The 22466-nt window shown below is 37.9% G+C and overlaps 1 protein-coding gene and 1 pseudogene across 3 annotated transcripts; both read right to left on the bottom strand.

Moving 5' to 3' along the window:
- Nucleotides 1-1554: 1554 nt before the first annotated feature.
- Nucleotides 1555-15859, bottom strand: LOC147522846 (cytochrome P450 84A1-like; annotated as a pseudogene). The gene is made up of 2 exons (XR_015214965.1): nucleotides 14910-15859; nucleotides 1555-2357 (listed from the first exon to the last, which is right to left on the bottom strand). The product of XR_015214965.1 is annotated as a cytochrome P450 84A1-like (transcript).
- A 1632-nt stretch (nucleotides 15860-17491) lies between these two features.
- Nucleotides 17492-22201, bottom strand: LOC147522847 (uncharacterized). Of its 2 annotated transcripts, none has more exons than XM_086595499.1 (3): nucleotides 21375-22201; nucleotides 20992-21247; nucleotides 17492-17709 (listed from the first exon to the last, which is right to left on the bottom strand). In XM_086595499.1, exons 1-3 carry the CDS (start codon nucleotides 21882-21884, stop codon nucleotides 17675-17677), a joined length of 801 nt encoding a protein of 266 aa, XP_086451625.1. In that variant the 5' UTR covers nucleotides 21885-22201; the 3' UTR covers nucleotides 17492-17674. The 2 variants fall into 2 exon arrangements, with proteins under 2 accessions (XP_086451625.1, XP_086451621.1); XM_086595495.1 differs by having other exon boundaries at nucleotides 20992-21280; nucleotides 21375-22184.
- Nucleotides 22202-22466: the final 265 nt, after the last annotated feature.

A 22466-nucleotide genomic window follows, 5' to 3' on the forward strand; every position in this document is an offset into this window, starting at 1 on the left:
GAGAAAATGTTGTTAGCACTCCAAATGGTGCATTGGATGTTCTCGTTGTACAATGTTACTCGGTGCTCACCGAGGAAGACATGCATTTCTTATCCGATAATATTCTTTGGAGACCCAAAAATAGATACTTGGGCACTTGGCAATCAAGAACTTTTTCCCGGTTTCAACCGTCGTGGTTCGATTGATTCCTCCCACTTTTTCCATTCGCGTATCTATATATAATGAAGATTGCTATGAGTTTTGACCGGGCTTGACGCTGGTGGGTCAATGATGGATATATAACATATCTATGATAGGTATTGCAGAGACACTACATTACCTTCAACCCTCTAAGAACCATCATTGTCGCGTAAAATATCACATGGACAACTGCCAACACGAAGATGAAAATGTGTAGGCGATGCAAAGGTTTCTTCAAGCGATAGCAATTGAACAGATCCCTGGAAGATTAATGTAGTACCTTCTTTGCACAGTACTCGGGACCAGTACCCGAATATAAAAGTCGCTGCCCATTCCATAAGGTGTAGCGCTTTAGTATATGTTAAAAAATATATAGTAAATTTCGAGAGAGAAAGGAACAACAAATCTTTTTTATGTTGCTGAACATGAAGAAGTGCTTGATTACAACTAATACATGTATTTTAGTAAAGATGATATTACATACTTTTCCGAGGTGATGAAGCAAGCGTTCGGCACCAAAAGAAATGAAAACTCCATCAACTATCCATGTAGGAGTGTATACCAAAGATTGTGCATCTTCTGCCATTTGAAATCAGTGATGTAAGCCGGCCAGTAGGTTGGAAATGCTACCAGGAGATGATAAAAGGGCTGGAACTTGACTTGAGCTTTTCCATAATCTAAAACTTGAAGCAAATAGTGCAAATCTTGAAACTAAGAAACATAACTCCCTTCGGGATATTTACCACGAGGATGAACGCCAAATTCTCTTCTCGTACCAATTCCTTTTTTCTTTTTATATTATTTTTCAACAAAAACAAGAAAAGTTGGACACTGGAAGCTCTATTGCCATATTTTTATATATAGCCCACCTTTAAAAGCGACTCGAGAGAAGAATCCTCTTTCTTCTCATCCTCACTTGGGTGGTTTGCTAGATCATCTTCTTGTACTTGATGATTCTGTTGTTCCACATCATATTGCAATTCTACATCTATGACAGTGTTGTCTTCAATGTCAAGTATAGTAGTTTCCAAGGGTTCACCTTGTTCAAGGGTACCGCGTTTGCATTGAAAAGAAAGGGCTTCGTGGGTTTTTATTTTTTCAAAGTTTTCAGATTTGGCGTTGGATTTGTTGGTTTAGGTTTTTTTTGGTTATTTTGTTTTGCTTTTTTTCATTATTATTTGTTTATAAAATTAGAATTTGAAGAGGTCATAATAATATAAAAATATATTAGGGAGATTTAAACAAATTTGGGGAGGTATCACTAATTATTATTACATCCGATTTTGTAGGAGCCAATCATATTGCTCGGGGTACAAAATAGAGCGATATGGTGAAGAGAGAGAATGTGCGCGAGCTTTTATATATATATATAGATAGGGTACCCATAAATATATCTATAAAGATTTTATCAAAAAAAAAAAAACAAAATGTTTCTTTGGCGGAGACTCGAGAACAGGGACATCTGTCTTTTCTTCCTTATTTAATCTTCCCATTATTTTATGTACAATGGAAGCATAATTTCCCAGTGGCTAAACAAGAAGCGTAGTTGCCATTCAAAATAACCGGCTGTGGGGACGAGGACTCGGTACAGCAACGAGTCGACTCTCTCTTGGAGCGGAGAGTCCAAATAGGTCATTCACATCCAAGTCACTAGGCTTCATTCCATTAGGTAATTCCCAGGAAAAGCAATGGAGTAGATGAGCCACAGCTAACTGTACTGCGTAATGGCCCAGGTTCATACCTGGGCATGAACGTCGACCGGACCCAAATGGTATGAACTCGAAATTATTCCCTTTAAAACCAGCTGCTCCTTTGTTAAGAAACCTTGATGGATTGAATGCCTCCGGGTCATCCCAAGCAGTTTTATCCCGCCCGATGGCCCATGAATTAATCACGACTCGTGTTCGGGCTGGAATGTAGTACCCGACTACCTCGGCATCCTCGGAAGTCTCATGCAGGAGGAGTGGGATCGGTGGGTGGAGTCGGAGAGTTTCCTTTATTACACATTTGAGGTAAGTGAGTTCGTCTAAATCGCTTTCTTGGACTCGTCTGTCTTGGCCCACCACCTCACTGAGCTCTCGTTGGACCCTCATTAGATCTTCGGGATTCTTCATTAGCTCTGTCATGGTCCACTCGATTGCCAGCGCAACTGTTGTAGTCCCACCAAACATTACATCCTGCACATCAATTTCAAGTTTTCAACCAAAGATTTAGACACTGCCCACAGCCCACAAAGTAAGGAACTAAATTTTAGTTTCGAAGAATGTTTCGAAGAGCACTGTAAAGAATTTTTTTTTAGAAAATCAAACAATATTATTAATGAGATGTTCACTTATACATAAACTTTCAATGGCCACATAAAACAAAAAATTCATGAACTTTCAGAATTTAAGTTCCTTGGCCACGAAGTAATGTATGTAGCACTGATTGCCCCTCACAAAATTTCCCTAGTCATATGTATTACAAATTTACAATTACTGATGCACAAAAAGTTATTGCCAGTAGATAGGGTGTTGAAATTATAAATTTTGGTCCGTCCAACATAGTACAAAATATCGGGATATGACAAAATATCGACTTCTGATTTATGGATATGTATCGTGGATATATCCCCCTGTGTGGGGATATATTACATTGGGGCATCTGCAAATATCGTGGATATATCGAGATATATCGATAAATATCGACAAATATCGACAAATATCCACAGACTATGTGTGGGTATTTCTGGATTGTAAATATCGTAGATATATCGTGATATATCGACAAATATCGATAAATATCCACAAATATCGACAAATATCGACAAATATCTATATTTTCTTTGAATGTGGTCATTATAAATGTTGAATTTGATAAGTCCTTACAAGTGTGAATAATGGAGAAGATTGTGATGGGTCGAGTTTTGACTGAGCTCACTTTGGGACGAGCTACCTACATATCAAGATTTTGTGATGAACTTGAATCAAGTCAGACATTGTTCCCCCCTTTCCTCTATCAGCTCAAGTCCCTGTCTTGATGAGAATAAATGAGCTTTTAGGCGATTGTATTTATATAAGCCGATACGATACTACGACTTTAACTAACAATTGCCTACGTTGAGCGCTATCGTTAAGTGCATGTGGCATGTAGGTTGTCATCTCGTTTTGGACGAGGTGTTATGTTGTAACGATCTATCATGAGTCCTGGAGGTTATCACCTCGTTCTAAACAAGGTGTTATGTTATAACGATCTTCCATGAGTTTTTCGATTTCGTGTTGGACACGTGCATAATATATATAAATATATTATTCTCTCATATCATACTTTTAATATAAATTACTCTCTAATACTCAAAAATACACCTCCGGAATTCCTACATATTACATTGACTTTTCATTCTTTAACAATGAATCTTGAATTTTTTCTACATATTACAATACTTGTTGCACTTGCACCTTTGGCGTTCAATCATATAGCGCATCTATTAGATCTTTCGTTGTGATTGAATCCATGATGAGAGCGTGAAGGCTCAGAACCCTAATGTCCATAGATGCCTCGCTATATAGAGTCTATCCAACACTCTAACGCGTCTTGAGAGACGACCAACACAACTCCAATCCACTTCATCGGGTTGTCAATATGGCGTGTTCAATTACATCACTTGCCAAAACTATGCTCCCACTAGTATCCTCCCCATCACCGCCATAAACCGCGATCCATCATCTTGATCGGGCAATCTACAACATATTGTAGCCCTTTGGTTGAAGCGTGGATTTTACATCCTTCAATGGAGGTTGTTATTTGGGACAATAGGGGAAGCATAAATAAAACGAGAATAGAATGGTCTTGGTTCGTCCTCACCCTTGATGGAAAGAAGGTACTTTCGAGAAGATCCAGAGCCTTTAGCATGCAAAGGGTGATTCCGCCAAGTACTTCCCAACAAACAACACCAATCAAGAAGATCCTCTCCTTTTCTATGATCATGATCCTTTTCCTCTTGCAAGAACTCTAGAACCTTACCCATCGTCTCATTCAGACCATTGACCATCATTATTCCCATGCTTTTATCAATATAACTCTCATTGATTTCGAGACGTTTCAATGGAGACCGATTTCATCATCTTTTACGGTTGAGACTAATTTCATCATCTTTTCTTATGATGATTCCTTCACGTATGAATCTTCATCACAGATGCACGCACACAAGAACAACTAGCCCTAGCATTTCCAGAGAGATAAGAGATAAGAGAACGAAGATAACAATAAAACAATCATTGAATACCAAAGACCGTGACATTTTTAATTATTACAAAACTCGGGGACGGATATAGACCAACTAAGCAAAACCTAAACTACACAGAGAAAAATCCTACAAAATTTTGGCAGAGTTTTCTCTCAGATTTTCGACATTTCATAAATTTAAATCTGTCATAACCTTCAAATCCAATAAAACTACACCCAACTACTAAAGAAATATCGATTTAGAACGGCTACTTAACCATCTCGACTAGTGCGGTTAAGTCAAGTAACCAATCCTCGAATCAAAAAATCCTACAAAAAATTTCGCAGAATTTCCTCTCAGATTTTCAACATTTCATAAACTTAAATCTGTCATAACTTGGAAATCCAATAAAACTACACCTAACTACTAAAGATATATTGATTAAGTAGAACCAGGCTACTTAACCATCTCGACTAGTGCCGGTTAAGTCAAGTAACCAACCCTCGAATCAAATATCGACAAATTCAAGCTAACTAGAGGAAGGAATTTTTGGTTCAACTCACCTCGTGGCTCAAAGTAGAGGAATAAAATTTCAAAATTGTTACGACTTTTCTACTTATCTTTGATTTCCACAATTCCAAACGATATGAAATGATAAACTAGCTAGATTAAGAATTGAAGAAAGCAAGTCAAATAAGTGAATAACATATGTGAGCCGGAAAGGTAATTCTTTTCAAGACAAGCTATAGATTTTAAGAAACAAACCTATAGATTTCAAGATAGCTACTCTTAGAAGTTAAAATAAGGTTGATAAGCTAATAGAATCCTAAGGGATAAACAAGTAAGGGGCATCAATCAAGAGCAACGATGCACTGTGCGAAGACTAAAATCGGGATAACTACAAATTATAAGACCTTTGGTTACTGAGGGTTGTGAACAGAGTCATAATTACACAACGAGTAAAGCATCTTCACTCACCTCTTAGCTCGAGAAACATAAGCTAGTATGAACTTGCAGCAGTTTACTTCTCCGAGGCGAAAAAAGTTGGTTCACAAGATCAAAAAGTGGAGAGATGCTATGTTGTTGAAAGCGCTGATCAAGAAATTCAAAAGATGCAATTGTAACTAAGAAATAAGCAAGCCCAACACTACATTAAGAAGAAAACATATGAAATTGAAGGATATAAATATCGCTCTCCAAGAACCGGATCAAATCCCCCGGATAATCGATCTGAAATTTGTTTTATATGATTGTCATCTCCTATTCTAGCTTCTCTCACGCTAATCCTAAGTACAAGTGTCCATCAAAGACAAAGCTTATCAATATAGCTTCTTTTTGTTACTAGACACTTTCTACTTAATTAAAACAAATAAAACCCCATAGGAAGATTATTGTTTTCTCCTTACGTAACAATTATACTGGCATTCAAGTCGCATGGAGCTCTACATTTTTCTTCAAGATCTAAGTGGCTCACAAAAACATAACAATTACAACTAATCCATAGACATAAAGAACTCACAAAACAGAGCGATATTTTTTGTACTATGACTCAAACTTAATTCAAAACCAAAGAGAGGCCGACACTCCAAACTATTAAACATGATAAAAACCGATACCAATACAAAAATACTTTAACTTTATTCCAAACCAACAGAGGTCGACACTCTAAACCATTACAAAGAAGACTGCGCTGAATGATTTGCGACCTTCTTGTATGCCTTTGACACCATGTAATGCCGATTCAAAAAGAAAATCATTACAATACCGGTTCCAGTGAGGGTTTGGCGAACCAATTCTTAAAGTTTTCCACGCAAGTCATCATATCTGACCGATCCAAGTTCTTGCCACCTGATTGAAGGTAACCAATAATCGGATACCCAGTTTCCTCAACAACGGTCGACTTCGGGAGGTTCCCATCTGAGTTCCCCATGCGGCGAGTGGAGGCATGTCCACACTATGGTCCAGAATGGTGAACATCTTCCATACTTTGGTCCCTTTCATTCCGTCTCCATAAGAATGACGAGGAGGTGCATATTGTTCAAGGTAGCACAAATGTAGATTCAAGAGAATACTCGCGAGATGGAGCATTCCAATTTCCATAAGACTGAGGGACGATATTGTTCGGAAGAAGTAGCAGTATATGTGGAAGCAAAGAGAGTATGCTTGAGGATCATTCCAATTCCCATAATATTGAGAACGTGAATATTCTTTTACGGAGGATTCGCGATATGAAGAGTCCGTAGAATATTCAACCATATTTGAACCCGTAGAAGAATATCCATAAGGCCGATCGTGAAGAAAACAATCCACCAAATTGGCCCGCCCAACGAGTCCACGCACATCTCGACCCGATAGATGACCTTGCCCATAAAACAATTTGCGGAGTCCGTGCTCTCGTGGTAGGATCCGCTCTCCTTTGTCGACCTTTTCTTTTGACGAGATCCTCGTTGGGCGGAAGCACCATGGTCGAGTCTTGAGTTACATGGTCAAACCCATCCTCTTCAAGAAAGTATACTCCTCTATTATCACGGCCTTCGTGAGGAACCACCGGTTGCTTGTTGAGACCCAACAACGGTGCATCCACCCTACCACTTGGTGGCTGTGAGGACCACCCTTGATTGTTGTGGAGGATCCACCCCTTGATCGGGCCGTGATTGAGGACCACCCCTCGATCGCTTTGACTTTGGTGTCACACACATCACAGGACTCCAACACCACCACCAATGGAAACTCTAGGTTGTTGTGGATCAACCCCATCATTACCATCAAAACCGGAGGACCACCACCACCTACTCGACTCGGACCACGCCATCTCCACTCCACCACCACCACCCTCCTCGACTTTGACCACTAGCACTAACTCGAGCATGATCATCATCAAAACCGGGGGACCACCACCACCCACTCGACTTCGGACCACTACCATTTCCACGCACCACCACCACCTCCCTCGACTTGGACCATCGGCACGAACCCGAAAGCATGATCATCATCAAAACCGGGAGGACCACCACCACCTACTTTCGACTTCGGACCACTACCATCTCCACCCACCACCACCACCTCCTCGACTAGGACCATCGGCATCGAACTCGAGCATGATGATCATCATCATCATCGCTATCGTTATCGTTATCGTCATCAACAACATTGTAAGCATTATCGTGCTTCCCCATCACTAGGCATTCTCCACGGGATCATAATATGTTTCACCATCAAGTTGAGTGTCATCAGGAGATTGAGTCGCTTCAAAGTTATCCCGGGATTGGGATTGAACAGTTCCCAATTTCCATCTATTGGCACACCAGCATTGCTCTCGCAATGTATGAATTAGGGACGACCGCTTTCATCTAATAATGCCTCGGGGTTCTCTCTGTCATCGATCCAATCAAAAATAGGACGACCGAGTCATTATCGACCGGGTACAATGATGTGAGGTCCAAGATCTTCTTCTCTTCTTCGAATTGGTTCTTTAGTTGGACATGCTTGCTTTTTCGAAGGTTGTAGTGGACAAAGACTTCGATCCTCCGCTGACTTCGGTTCTCGAAGTTACAACGTTCGCCGAGTGTATGAATCCAAACGATCTCAATTCCTCTCACATCCGGATGATGAGGTAGTTTGTGAGAGGATCCAGATAGCTAACGTTTTCAAGTGGTCGACATAACCGTCTTCAACATTCATCCACCAATCAAAATTGCGTCTAATGACAAACAATGTAGACCATATTATATAATTTTGTATGGACTAAAACTAAAATAGGTGGATTACAAGTTAAGTAGTGGGTTAACAATGAAACTAACCGGCATGACTTTGGTTCTTCCATATACAAGAATTGGCGCAGAGAATACCCCCGAAGCCTCTCGATAAGCTTTACATTCATTTAAGCAAGCCAATTGATCCGATAGGTTTGGGATCAATTGGTTAACGATATCTGCATTTGCTGAGAGGAACTCCCCATCAGATGCAACACTTTCACTATCGGGGCCGTAAATTACGGCAGGATTAAGGTAGTGTGCTACAAGCAAATTTGTAGCATATTAGCTTACAACGATTATGGTACAATTAAATAAACCTCGAAGTTAACAAAAATATTACCAAACTTTGTGTAATGGGTGCCCTAATTGGTTGTTCCACCTCCTCTTAATGATTCCAACAATCCATTCAGTGGCGAATCTTCCTCCGAACTTGCTCAATTGTTATTTCTACCCATCCGTGTAAAAATGGCATGGTCGGTTTATCATCCCTATCCACCTTCCAATAAAACCACAATAGGTTCTAATCTGACTACAATCCCCTTCACATTCTCGCCAAAATTTCGATTCGTTTATAATATCCTCGACCATCATCATCCGGACCGTAGGATTATCATTCTTGATTTCAAGATATCCTTCGGAAGTAAACATTGACCGAGCTTGTTCTTTTTCTTGACAAACTTTTCAATGCCATGTAATTACCGGCAAATCTAGTTGGACCAAAATTTCGAACTAAGTCTCCACCACACACTTCCCTCATAAGTGGAAACAACTTCGAGAGTGGTTATAAATGAAAGACGTGATATCCTTCACCGATCAAGGATTGCTTTTCGTCGACGGGCTCGAGAAAATTCTTTCAAGATAAGGTCTATAGAACGAGCCAAGCATGGGGTCCGAAAAGGTTATACCCCTATTGTACATGAAGTAGTTTAGTAGGCCGGTTCATACAAAAACCTATTTGCAAAAGGAATCTAAAATGGGAGAATAAAACTTATTTGTAAGTATACCATTTTCTCTTTGCAAGCATCTCTCCGGCTTTCTTAAAATTAAGCCCGTTGTCCATTTATAATCTGAACAACATTCTCCTTGCCAACCTTGTCAACAACACGCCTCATGTGTTTGATAAGTGGCGGTGATCTTTCTTGTGTTTCGATAAATCAACGGACGAATCAAAAGTCATGAGCCCATCACAATACACCATGAAGTTCATCAAGCACCGCCGCGTTGGACCGATCCCAGAATCACACATAATGGTGACACCATATGTAGACCATTTTATTTTCATATGGTCAATATACAATTTGCACTCTGCTTTAAGCCTCTGCGAACTCTGAATTTAGTAGTTGATAGTTGAAGGAGGGTCACTCCAAAGTAGCGACATGCCTCATCGAACATCGGCTTGTAATACGGGTTGTTGGCAACGCGATTTGGAGACAAGTTTCCCAAAGTACAAATCTAGCCCACAAATTGTTCTAAACACCCCAGACTTTTGACTTACCGGTGGCGTCATCGGTGGATGATGGTTGATTAACATCGGGCCTTCTCGAGGAATCAACATCAATAAGCTCGGGATGCCTAGTGCTCTTGAGCGGAGAAGAGAGACATAAGACCTTTGCCTTTGCGAGCTTCAGGCTTGCAACATTGGTGTTCTCTCGGTTGGAGCCCTCTTATCCCACGAGTCTCGCCGGAGAACCTCTCGGTACTCATCCCTAGATTGTCTTGTCTTTATCTCGAACTCGTTGTCATCCTCGTCGAGTCTTCCGGGGAGGGTGTGCATGCATGGCGACTCTATAATGTTCTTCAGCTATCTTTTTTCCATTTCTCTTCTCAATTCCGGACTCAATTATTTGTTGGAACATGTCTCGAATTACCTTTCCACACTTTAAACATTTCTCAACATTTTTGTTCCCTCCGCCAAGATGTACTTTCAGCCTTGTAATGCCACCTCCCGGCTAAAATCTTATCACAAGATTTCAGACTGTGTCCCGCTTTTTATTTCGGGGATACGGATAGCGTGGTCCCACCCGATATCAAATCCCTTTGGCATTTCTATCCTCATTTATCACAAACGAGAATAATTTAATATATACATCAAACCAAAACATAATTAAATTTGATGATTCCTATTTAAAAATACATGGATCAAGTATGTGGTCCTATAACTCAAATTCCAATGTTGCCTTTAGCGTATGCGGCGTTTTTTTTTCTACATTTAATTATAATAGTCAAGCATCCAAATATTAATAATATCAAACAATTCTGATAAGTTCAAACCGCATCGGGCTTGTGGATCGGAATTAACCAATCTTTAAACAAGTAGGAACTCTCGGATCACCATGGGGTGCACCGTGTTCGAACCAAAAGCGTACTTTGAGTGATATCAAGAATATTCCAATGCTAACTGTGTACTTTTATTGATATTCCAATGTTGTCTTAAGCGTGGTGTGGCTTTTCCAACATCTAATTCTAATATTCATGCCTCTACCAATGCTAATCATATCTTCCCCAGACTTAGAAATAGCGGTATAAATCATTTTAGACAATTTTACCATTGCATTATATTTTTAACACTAACTTGCTTGTTTATAAAACAAAAGAGTTAAAAATATTTTGACAAAGTTTCCTTTGTTTATTCAACTTTTTGACCACCTGTATTATGCCTAAAATACTCATATAGTAAGATAAGAAGAAAAAAATAAAAAAAGACAACAAAAAGACAAACATAAATTCTATAACTATCAGTTCATCAATAGAATCTGAATACCAAGTTAAATTACATTAGCTTTTCAAATTAATTTAAAGTCATGCAAATAAATAAAATATAAAAACATATAACCCCGCACACTTGATAATTAAACCAAGAATAAATCCTAACACTACCTAATATACAAACCAAATGACTTTACCATGGCACACAACCAAAACATATCCCTTATATGCATACAAACACCCACAATTTAGGTTGTTGCAAAAAATAACAAACAAAAATAAAAATTAGTATCTTAAATGGGTAGAAGTTTTACCTCAAGAGAATCGAAGCCAACTCCACTACTACTTAATCAAACTCCACTCATTGCCAAATCAAACTCCACTCATCGCACCAACAATGAACGGGTTATTTGAATTATTCTTACTAATAAATGCTCGACTTTCTTACTCAAAATACTAGAAAAATTGATATTTTTTTGGAAAAAAAAAAGCGGCATACCTAGAAGAACAACAACCAAAAGTGGGAGAAGAACAAACCCGAGACAACACGGGAGATACCTAGAGCTACAACAACTAAGTTTTCATTTTTGTGCTTTTATTTGCAAAATAGAAAAACAAGCAACCGAGAACATACTTGTACAAAAGACAAGGAAGAGTTCACGGAAGAGTTTGCTCTACCCTACAAGGACCAAAGATGGGTACAATCCTCTTCTAGATGACTTCAAGAAGACAAAATATTTTATGATATACATAACTCAAATATAAAACCACCACTTAACATCACATTCTAAAAAAATTCTAAGAGAATTTCCTTTGTATTTTCAACATTTCATAAATTAAAACCCATCATAACACGAAAATCATATAATATACTTCCATAACATATATTAAAACCTCATACCTCGTAAACCCAAGTACCCAACTACTAAAATATATATTGATTCGTAGAACCAGCTACTTAACCATCTCGACCAATGCCAGTTAAGTCAAGTAACCAATCCTCGAATCAAAAGAATACTATAAATTATATACAAAAATTAAAATAAAAACAACATATACATCATTTCCACTTATATCATTGTTATACATAAGGGTGTAGACGGATATCCAAAAATTCGACTCCGATTCGCATTCGTATTCGAAAAATCGGATATTAATTTTAAGACTCAAGACTTTTGGACTCAAGAGTCAAGATTCAAGATTCATCCAACACACTCAATCAATCACAGAAAACCAAGTACCCTTAAGAGATGTAAGATCCTACTGCATTAAGGGTTTTGCTAGAAATCATGGAACTAATCTGAAAAAGGAAATACATAAAATATATCTTCCCTCGAAAAGAAAAAATATAATCCAATATATGTCATGAAGAAATAGGCCTCAACTTTCCAAGTACAAAAGTGTACATAAGACGAAGTGAAGTGGGGGATTGCCGGGACCCGCAAGTGAGAGACTATGTGTATCATTGTCGACTAAAGGCTAAATCCATTTAAAAGTGTACATGGATTCTACACAATGAAGTCGATGATCGGGCCTAAAAGATCACATTCCAAAGATAGTTCCCCTCCCTTATTTTCTGAATCCAAAGAATTACACAACGTTCTTGTTTAAGTACAACTATACCTACACATACTAAGTAGACCAAAAGTCCTACCACCACCACCCCCACCCCCCACCAAATAGAGCATATATATGCAAACGCCAAGCAATAATAGAGACATGAGGTAATCCACTGGCTTGGTCATCACCCAATGCTTCAGCCCATTCGTCCATGTTAGAAAATGGCATGTTTTACACGTTTATAAATGTATTACGTAAACACTCAATGAAATACCTTAAAAAACACAAATAAGCACTTGTCTGTTGTGCAAATTTCACCTTGACCATGTCATTCAGAAAGTGACCAGCTCCCCCTAATCACTTTAGTAACAGCTGAAACATTCTCAGTGCCTACAAAGTGTGGATATGGTTGTCAGCCAGTTCGGCCGACATCAACTCCTTGAATGCCAAGACTTTTACTGTGCCAAGAACATCTGGGTCCATCAAATCTGCCCAAATGACATGAACATGTTGTCATCTGCTTGTGAGGCACTGAGGCCATACCTACCAAAATATAATGAAAAGAACCCAAAAAAGGAGAGGCACTAAAAAGGTGTATATAAATTGTTTTGCACCGTCCATTTCACAGCCCTTACTGATAAGTGAGATTCATTTAAATCTCTCAAATACCATTGTACACCAATTATCAGTTTGTGAAACTGATTCCCTCCTTCCCAAACACCAAACCAGCAAACAATGAAGAACATAAGCCAGCAGTGTACGTATATCACACAACGAATCCTACAGGTACAGTCAAGATAATGAAAATAAACATGGAAGGACTCTCAAATCACCTCCTTCAATATCATCAAACCGAATTCCAAAACAATTAAACATAATCTGAATATTAATATCTCAAAAGAAAGCTAATTAGATCAAAAGAAACATTATAATAGTACCTTTTTATAGAGGGGAAAAGACCTTGCCAACTCACTAAACTCTACGACAATTTCGGACTAAATACCAGGCACTCCGTCTCGGACGAGGCGCCAGTCCAGCATATCCTTGGGGTATCACAGGCTTAATTAGCAAGGAACGATATCCACATGGCTATGTACAAAAGAAAAATAACCAAAGAATTCCTTTGCAGACATTGAAGAGCAAATACCAACTTAAGTAACTATTCAATTGACAAACTCAAAGGGCCATGATACTAAGTAGTAAGTACAGCCTCATCGTCATGTGAGAACTGCAGGTCTTGTGCCGGGACTGAACTGCTGTCAGACTAAACTCAGGTCTTGGGGCGGAACCTAACCAATGTCAGACTACACTCCGGTCTTCGTCCGGAACCTAACAGTTGTCGAACTAAACTCCTAGTGCAACGTCAGTTCGTCACCCTATCTATATTGGTCAAGGTGCCTTTCAAGCATACCCGAGGGGTATCATAGTTGCCCGTCTTAAAGATGAGCAGAACCTAGCTCTATTACCAGTTTGTAAGGCTCCATCACCATGTCGCCATTTTGGTAGGGGCTGGATTATGTTAGGTAAATAACTAAATATGGGTCATGAGTCAAATTAAGTAGAGACGCTGAGCGAAAAATAATACTAATGCTAATCGGTGATTGAAAGGAGAACATTGATCAAGCTTTCAGTGATTTAAAGTCAATCAACTTAACAATCAACTTAACTCAACTCTGAAATGCTTATACAATAGACCTCCTTTAAAACACATTTCACGGTAAAGTAATGGTCACAATTTCATCTGAAAACAAGTTATTCTAATCAATAATTACTGACACTTTTATTTGATGCTAAGCCATACCTTGGCAACACATTGAATATTCATCACCCAGAGCATCCAGAACTGGTCGTGTAGTCCTCTCAGCTTGTTCCTACCAGCTCGTTCCTACCATCAAAATTCGCAAGTTCGCAAGCTCTTGTACGAGAGTGGAGAAGAAGGAGCTTTTGTAGCCATCAAAATTCGCAAGCTCGCGTGGGAGAGGTAGAGTAGCTCGCGTGGGAGAGGAGGAGTAGCCTTTATTAATTTTGTTCGTCGGTTTGCAATTGTTCGTCGGTTTGCAATAATTCTCTCCTTTCAGCACCAATTATCTCTGATAATATCGGCATTAAAGCATATCGTCGATATATCGCGATATATCAATAAATATCGTCGATAAATGCATTGGTATTTATCCAAATCAGTATCGCGATATTTATATATCCATTTTTGAAATCTCGATATTTATCGCGATATATCGCGATATATCGCGATATTTTGTACTATGCCGTCCAAAGAATGAAATATCGTTCTCCTTATTTACAACTACTTTTTACACCTGTTTCTTTCTAGTTCTCCAAATAAATTTATTTTATTTTGTCGGGCCTGATTTTTGTTTTCTACAAAATTTAAAAATGACAAAATAAAAATTATGTATCATTATAGTCCTCGTTTGTAGGCATTTTGCTAACTAAACTCGAAATGAAAATTGGTGGATTGGTAGTTCGTAACATAGCTTACTACGTACCATGATGACCGCTTTGATGTTTTCTCTAATGAGGTTGACGGATTTGGTATTCTTCGCTTCTTCACTGTAAAATGCGAGTAGGTCATCCACCAAATCAGTATTATCAGCCTCATTTGTTTTCTTCTCTTTCGTCAAGTGATCATCAATTATCCTATCAATGAACCGGTATAGAGACTGCCGAACCTTACTGAGTTTAGTATTGAGTCCTCGAGGGTCGACCCAGTTGAGTCCAGGGAAGAAATCACCAATAGAAAAAACACCAAGTAGCATAGATAATTCTTGCAGAATTGATACAAATTGAACTTGACCTTCAATCAGATCAGACCCGAAAGCAGCTCGATAAGTTATGTTACTAGTGAGATTATGCGCCAATTCGCAAATATTAACAGGTGACCCGTATTTTGTAGCAACGGATCGCACAGTACACTCAACTTCATCTTGCACGGCCGCCCGGCCATGACTCGGCCCGTTTACGACTAAAAAGGTTGATGAAACAAAGCTTTCTCATCTGACGCCAGAATGGACCGTACTGTGCAAATGCCATATCAGCTCGATCGTACGTCAAGAATTTGACGGCACGAGTTGCAGGACGATTAGAAAATATTTTATCTTGTACTTGAAGAACTTCACGAGCGAACTCTGGTGTAGAAACTACAACCATGTGAAGTAGACCGAGTCGAAGGTGAAAGAGTCCACCATATATTTTCGCGAGTTCAGCTAGCCCACGGTGACTTAGCTGGTCTGCCATGAGCATATTTCCGATCACTGGTAAACCCCGTGGTCCAGGTGGATATGGTAGTTTTCCATGTGTTCTTACAAGAACAATTAGTAATAAAAGCAAAGTGAGTACGAAGAACATTAACATGTTTAAAGGTTGCAAGAGGATTGCAGGTTCCACGATTAAGTTATGTCTCACAGAGCTCGGTTTAGAGTTTAGACACTGGGGGTCTTTTTATACAGTACACCTTATTACTGTTTAGTTGTCGGTGCACCACGACATTTTCATCAACTATCTCTAATTCTCTATTTCATTTTTTTTTTGACAAAAGTATATATTTTATTAAATTTCCAAAATAACCCATGTTTTTTTAAAGGGAGGTTGTTAATCTATTTCATTAGCTAGCTTCTCGCTCTTTTATACACCACTAGCTTTGGTAACTTGTGTACTAGCTTGCTAACTTGTAGCATTACATTTTAATTTGCCGTACACCACAGACATTTTCGTCAACATCTATCTCTATTATTTCATATATATTTTTTTAGATTGGCGAGCAAAGTTGTTAATCTATATCTATTTCATTAGCTAGCTTCTAACTCTTTTATTACTGTACACCACTAGCTTTCTAACTTGAATTGTGACCGAAATGTGTGTTATACATGCCTCTAGTCACCAACCTCATCAGTTCTCTCGAGCGATCGAGCTCTTATTTTTTCAAGGATTTAATCATGCTAGCTGACGGACAAGCTAACTTTCATATGCCTCCAATATATATAAATGTTATAATAGATAAATAGATTGGTTAGAGATTACAAAATGCAAAAGGTTTAAATGAAACTGGATTAGAAAACTGGGGACAAACTCTCAAAACTCTCTTTTGGAATTCTACATCGCCATTTCTGAGCTCGCTCTCTCTTTAGTTTGAAAAACTAGAAAGTTGTCCCATCATGCAGAGAGGCCGGCATACACAAAATCTAAGTAATAAACTAAAGCGTTCTGTATGCGTTTGCATGGAGAGTATTAGACGGAGTTCAGTATATGTAAAGTTATTCTGAATTAAACTTTGATTTGGAATTTCGGATCTCACTTCTATGTCATAAAGCCTAAAAGACTTGGAATTTAGTTGTCACGTGGTTACTCTAAATCAAACGCGTTCTTTGCTGGCAGATTGGCAATGGATTCATATTTCGAGTATGGGTATAAGCGTATAACCGTATGTCCGTATGTATCATCACAATTCACCACAGACTCGAGAGCTGAAAAAATATGTTTCTGTTATAAGTTATAACAGATGTTGAAAAACAACTGCACAATTCAGTTGTTGCTTGATTATTACCATCTTTAACTTCGATTCTTTGGCCTACTTTCTTTGGTTACAGAAGATTAGAAGAACATAGTCATTTTCAGCAAAAAGAAAAATTATCCATACTCCCATAGATTGCAGATCTCGCTCATGTCACACCATTTACGTCGTGTTTAACGAAGATTTGGAAATTTAGGAATTTTCAGTTTCCCATCACTTCATTTTTTATTTTTTATTTTTTGCAATTCAGTAATTCACTGGAAAGTGCATTCAAATTTGTCGACATATAAATATTATACCCTTTATTACTTAGAAATTTTTTCCAACAAACAAAATCTTATCTGAATTTTCAATAGAAGAAATTTAAACCAACCTTGTGCTGTTCTCAAAACATAAAAGAGTTGCATGCCAACAAATTAGAGTCTAATTTGAGGTAGACGTACTATTCTGTCGTTCTAGTTTGTCCCTTGTTTTTCTGAACTCTTGATTGCTAAGCTATATCTAAATGATAGACAAATTGTTGAGGTAAAAGCAGATTACTTACATAGTTTAAGATGCAAATTAAGAAACAAGTTTCATTTATATCTGTCTGCCGAATAAAACATATTTTTAGCCTCTGCACCAATAATTTTATACATTAAGAGAGACAACCGATAATATCAACCATTTTAGATAATTCTGGCATGTTGCAGCAGAAGAATACTGACTCCAGATTTGTAATGTGATTTCCAGTCTCAGCTCGCTTCACAGCAGACCTGACTTTTCAAAATCTCTTGCCGCTGTACAACAAATAGTTACTGCTAGTTAGCGAATGAAGGAAATCAAACAATTCAAACCACTATGCCAGGGCAGCTAGCATCAGGTCAAGCAGAATCATGATGCTTAAAGACCAGCTAGTAAAATATTCAGAGAAGTACATAAGGGAGAAAAAACAGTTAAAGATGCTTCAGATTTCAACAGACGAAAAGAATGTTCAAACGTTGTTGGAAATCATAGTGAAACATGGTGGTGGTGGTGTTTGGCGGGTGGGGAGGCATATTTTAATTGAGATATAAATGTTTTGCTTACTTGGTCAAACCATATGTCAAAGCAGTAAGAAAATTACAAGTCGGTAATTAGAATAGCATCCAAAGAAAAAACTTAATCTAATCTAGAAATGCTTTCCTACTTATATAATAGACATGCAAAAGTTTCTTATCTGGCGTTCAAATTGTGTACATTCTTTAGGCAAAATATAAGCTGAGAATTTGAGAATTTGAGAATGTGTGTGGAGCCTGGAGTTTGATTGTGTCTTAGTAGCTGGTCCTACAACTATATTAACTATCAAATATGACGCAAACTCAACTAAGCCTTTCCTGCTACAAAATAATTTCTGGTCCATGCCATATCTTTGGGGAGAGATGTATACAAGGATATGACCAAAATAAGCAATCCATGCAATCAGTGGCGGAGCCAGGAATTTCATCTAGGTAGGGCACCACAGTCCATGCCATATCTTTGGGGAGAGATGTATACAAGGATATGACCAAAATAAGCAATCTATGCAATCAGTGGCGGAGCCAGGAATTTCATCTAGGTAGGGCACCACGTAATGCGACTACTGACCAATAAATTCCTAATACATTTAGGAGTATATCGCAATAACCTTTTGAATATGAAAACAACATGGTTTCACTTTAGTGCATGTTGCACTTGATTAGGGAGAGCATTTCTACTACCACGGCTATGGGTGATTGACCTGGAATAGGTTTCCTACGAATTTATCCATATCTAATTATCTACACAAAAATCAATTCCATACACTAAAAAAACAAAAATATTCCTCAAGGGCTAACCGAACAAGTGAAAAACCCGACAAATTAAACATCACAAACACAAAGTTAGAGAACATAACATAAACACACAGTCCTTTAATTCCTCCCCTGACCCCTCTGTCTTGTTTGACAACTTTCTCTAAATATTAAAATGTCCACACCATAAATCCTTGGATTTTTCTTACAAAACTATTGTTTGTCGTCAATACTAAAAATTGAACCTTAGACTACATAACCGCATAACTACCTACTACAATCCAATATTTTAATCAACTTCATCCAAACCAATTTCACAACCTTTTCTTAATTGACAATGATATAATTCCTCTTTCAAACAATTTGTCAAACAATTACAATGCAATGTTGTACAACCCAATTAACATCATTCTAATAGTATGAACATGACTTCTTGCACCCCCATAACCAAAACAACACAATCTACAGATAAACTAACAACCCAATTTCAGAAAAACAACAACTGAATCATAACTTTAACATACTGTAAAGTGTAAAAAAACATAATAAATTAACTTAGGAAATAATCAGGAGCAGAAACAATCTCTACGTCCTTTAACAACGCTTATATCATTTGCACTTAGGCTTTTTTCACACTTCAATTATTTTTTTATTTTTTATTTTTTATTTATTTTTTTGGGTTTGAGTTGTAGCTAGACAGTGGGCCTAAGGTAGGATAGTAAGTTAGCAACACTACTTTTTTTTTTTTTAATCCAAAGTTCAGAGGGGGCCTAGGCCTAGGCTAGTATCTGCCACTGCATGCAATCGAAGTAAACTAAAAAATCCAACATAGATTTTGGTGTCCAAGAATGGCAGTCATTGATGATGTCTAAAAAGTAGAATACTGTGTTAGATGGACACACGCTATATTTTAAAAATAATCCGTGACGGATACGTATCTATGTTGGACACACCACGAACACATATTGTATGTGATATACCTCGATTTTTTATATTTAGCCGTGTCAAACACTTTGTATCCATGTCGGATATGGACACACGTATCCGTGTCAATGTAACTTAGGTAGAATCAGGGACAAACCCAGTGTATCCTGAAGGTATTCACCTGAATACCCTCAAATTTGGGAGGGAAAAAATCAATATGTTCTGACATTTCAAACTTTACCCACTACTCCACTAGCTTATGTTCTTATTACTACTTAGTAGCTTGATGCTCATAATTGCATGTATACAAAACTTTTATGGTTCAATTTTGCTTATTGATCATATTTACGGACCTTTATGAAAGAAAAGGAAGCACACATTTTCTTATGAAACGATACAATTGTTGTTGAATGTCGACATGAATACCCTAGGATAAAATCCTGGGTCCGTCCCTAGGTAGAATACTATTATGAGGAAATTGAATGCTGATAGGACAAAATCCTAGCTCAATACATATGATGTAGATGCCCATTTCTATTACATGAGAAAAGAGATAACATAATCGTGTTACTTACGAGGAGACAAATAAATTCAAAGGCCAACTCATTCAAAAAGAGAAAACAATCGTATATTTGCAGTCTGAGTTATCATTAATGACACATGAAATGCTTAATACTTACTTACAAAGTCATGTACAGAGCCAGCAGTGAGCAGAAATAAGATTTATTGTGCTACACATTTAAACTAAATAGATTAGTGAAAATAAACCAATCCATTGAAAATACATGGAATGAGTTTGGAATTTTTGACTGCTTATTGTGCTACACATTTACAAAGGCTTACTACCTAAAGTAAGCTACTATCCAAGGTCCAAAAACTAAATTGGATAGGGAACACCTAAAACAAATGATATTTGTAAGTTGTCCATGGAGTGGACCAAACAAATGTGTAGGTGCAATGATTCTGCTGTGCAAATCCTGTTTGCAAACCTTGTTATCTAGTTTTTTTTAGGGGAATGTGACACCACTGACACTGTGCAGTATCAGCTCTTCTTCACTCCGAATGTGTTTTAAGTCCAAAAGCTCTATCAGGAAATGGAAAAAGTTCAAACCGGATTGTGTGACCGACGACTGTTTTTTGCAATTTGGGTATTGACCAATCTAGCTGTCATGAATTGTCTAGTTTCACTCAGGGGGTTGAACTAAAACACAAGCAAAATTTTCCTTCCAGTTCAACTTAACTTCTTATATACAGCTAGTCCACGAGAAAACCAAAGCTTACATAACGATAAGAAAAAATTCTCACAAAAACACAGCAATTATAGAGTCAAGGAACTATGAAACACACCTCTGGACGCCGCCTCAACAATAACGACGTGCATAGTTGTATTGTAAGGAGGAAGATGCAAGCGAATAGGGTAAAGACTTCCACTAATTGGACTCCTAGTACACACAATAAGATCTTCAAGTCCCGTTTCTTCTTCCAACTTCCGAGTCAATTCTTCCACTCCATTCCCCTTAAAATGTAAGCTAACTTCTTCAGCTCCCTCATCAACATTCCCATTATCATCCGCAACACGATAGTAAATTGTCCGACCATCAACCTTTGGAGGCAAACAAACCAACGAATCACTCGACTGCAAAACATAATGCCTCAACAAAGTTACAACAACACTAATAAAAATCAAAACCATAGGTACAAACTTTACACATATAAGCTCAAAATCAAACCTCAACTCTTGACAATGTATGTTCTGGAGGTGGAGGTGGAGGTGGAGGTTTCGGGTCTGATTGAATCTGAATAATATCCACATCCCATAATATCCAATCTTGATGTGCACTTCTATGTGGAATATCATGAGTAATTGAATTCCTCCAAGGCGGAACCCCTCCATTAGCGCGTAAAAAATCCCCATATCTAGTTTTTAACTTAACTTGCATTCCTTCTCTAATAGGTTCCCATTCAATACTAGAATCTAATCTTCTAGGTGTAGTTTGAAGCACTTTTTTCCCTGTAACACCTAAAAGAAATGGAATTGTAGAAGCAGTAAGATATTTACCATAACAGCTATTAAGACGAATCACGTTTTCGCTCCCGTCAACAAAATCAACTGTCCATCTTGCATTCCTGCTTGAACCATTTCTGTCTTGACATACATAGTCTTCATCATCTTCTGCTAAAAGGTACTTGTCATGGTAGCTTCTAAGACGAATAACTTTCGCATTTTTGAAAAATTCCATAAGTTTTTTAAAAGATGAAATGTATGTAAATGAAAGATCTTTGATGGGTTTTATGAGAAATGGTGTAAAAGGTAAAAAGAAAGGTTTTTTTAAGGTAGAAGAATTTCAGAAAAGGGTATTGATAAAAAGATGTAAAGATAGATAAAAATGGTTGTAAATGAAGAAGGAAAATTGCTGTCAAAAGGTGTGGTCTGTGAAATGGGTGTTTGATGAAGAGTTGTAATGTGAAATGCAGAAGAAATGAGAAGAAGAAGAAGAAGGACAAGGCAAAAAACAGCATCTGGTCGTTGTTCTGACAATTATTTCGTCAACATACCATCATGACCAGACATTTCGCCGACATTATTGAAACTTTGATATGTTGAAAGGAAGTTTGGCACCAAATCGAGAAAATGGTTGCGGAAATTATGAAATCTATTGAGATTTAGTCAGATACTCGGAATTCCATCTTATTGAAATACCGGAATTTTGGGAAATATTGATGCCGATTGTCGTCTAGTCGAAGATATTATGCCGGCATATGGCATGCTACCCAAGTATGAACTACGAAGTACCTTAAAATACGTAATAGTTGTCCAAAGT

Source organism: Coptis chinensis, chromosome 1, assembly GCF_015680905.1.
Source record: "Coptis chinensis isolate HL-2020 chromosome 1, ASM1568090v1, whole genome shotgun sequence".
NCBI classification, from domain to species: Eukaryota; Viridiplantae; Streptophyta; class Magnoliopsida; order Ranunculales; family Ranunculaceae; genus Coptis; species Coptis chinensis.

Bases quoted from the DNA above. Each gene is read 5' to 3' on its own strand.
- LOC147522847 (XM_086595495.1), bottom strand. From the start codon at position 21,884: ATGGAATTTTTCAAAAATGCGAAAGTTATTCGTCTTAGAAGCTACCAT. The intron at 21,281-21,374 runs GTTTGATTTTGA...TATGTTTTGCAG, and splicing joins ATACATTGTCAAGAGTTGAG to TCGAGTGATTCGTTGGTTTG. The intron at 17,710-20,991 runs GTGTGTTTCATA...TTTGTTGTACAG, and splicing joins TGTTGAGGCGGCGTCCAGAG to CGGCAAGAGATTTTGAAAAG.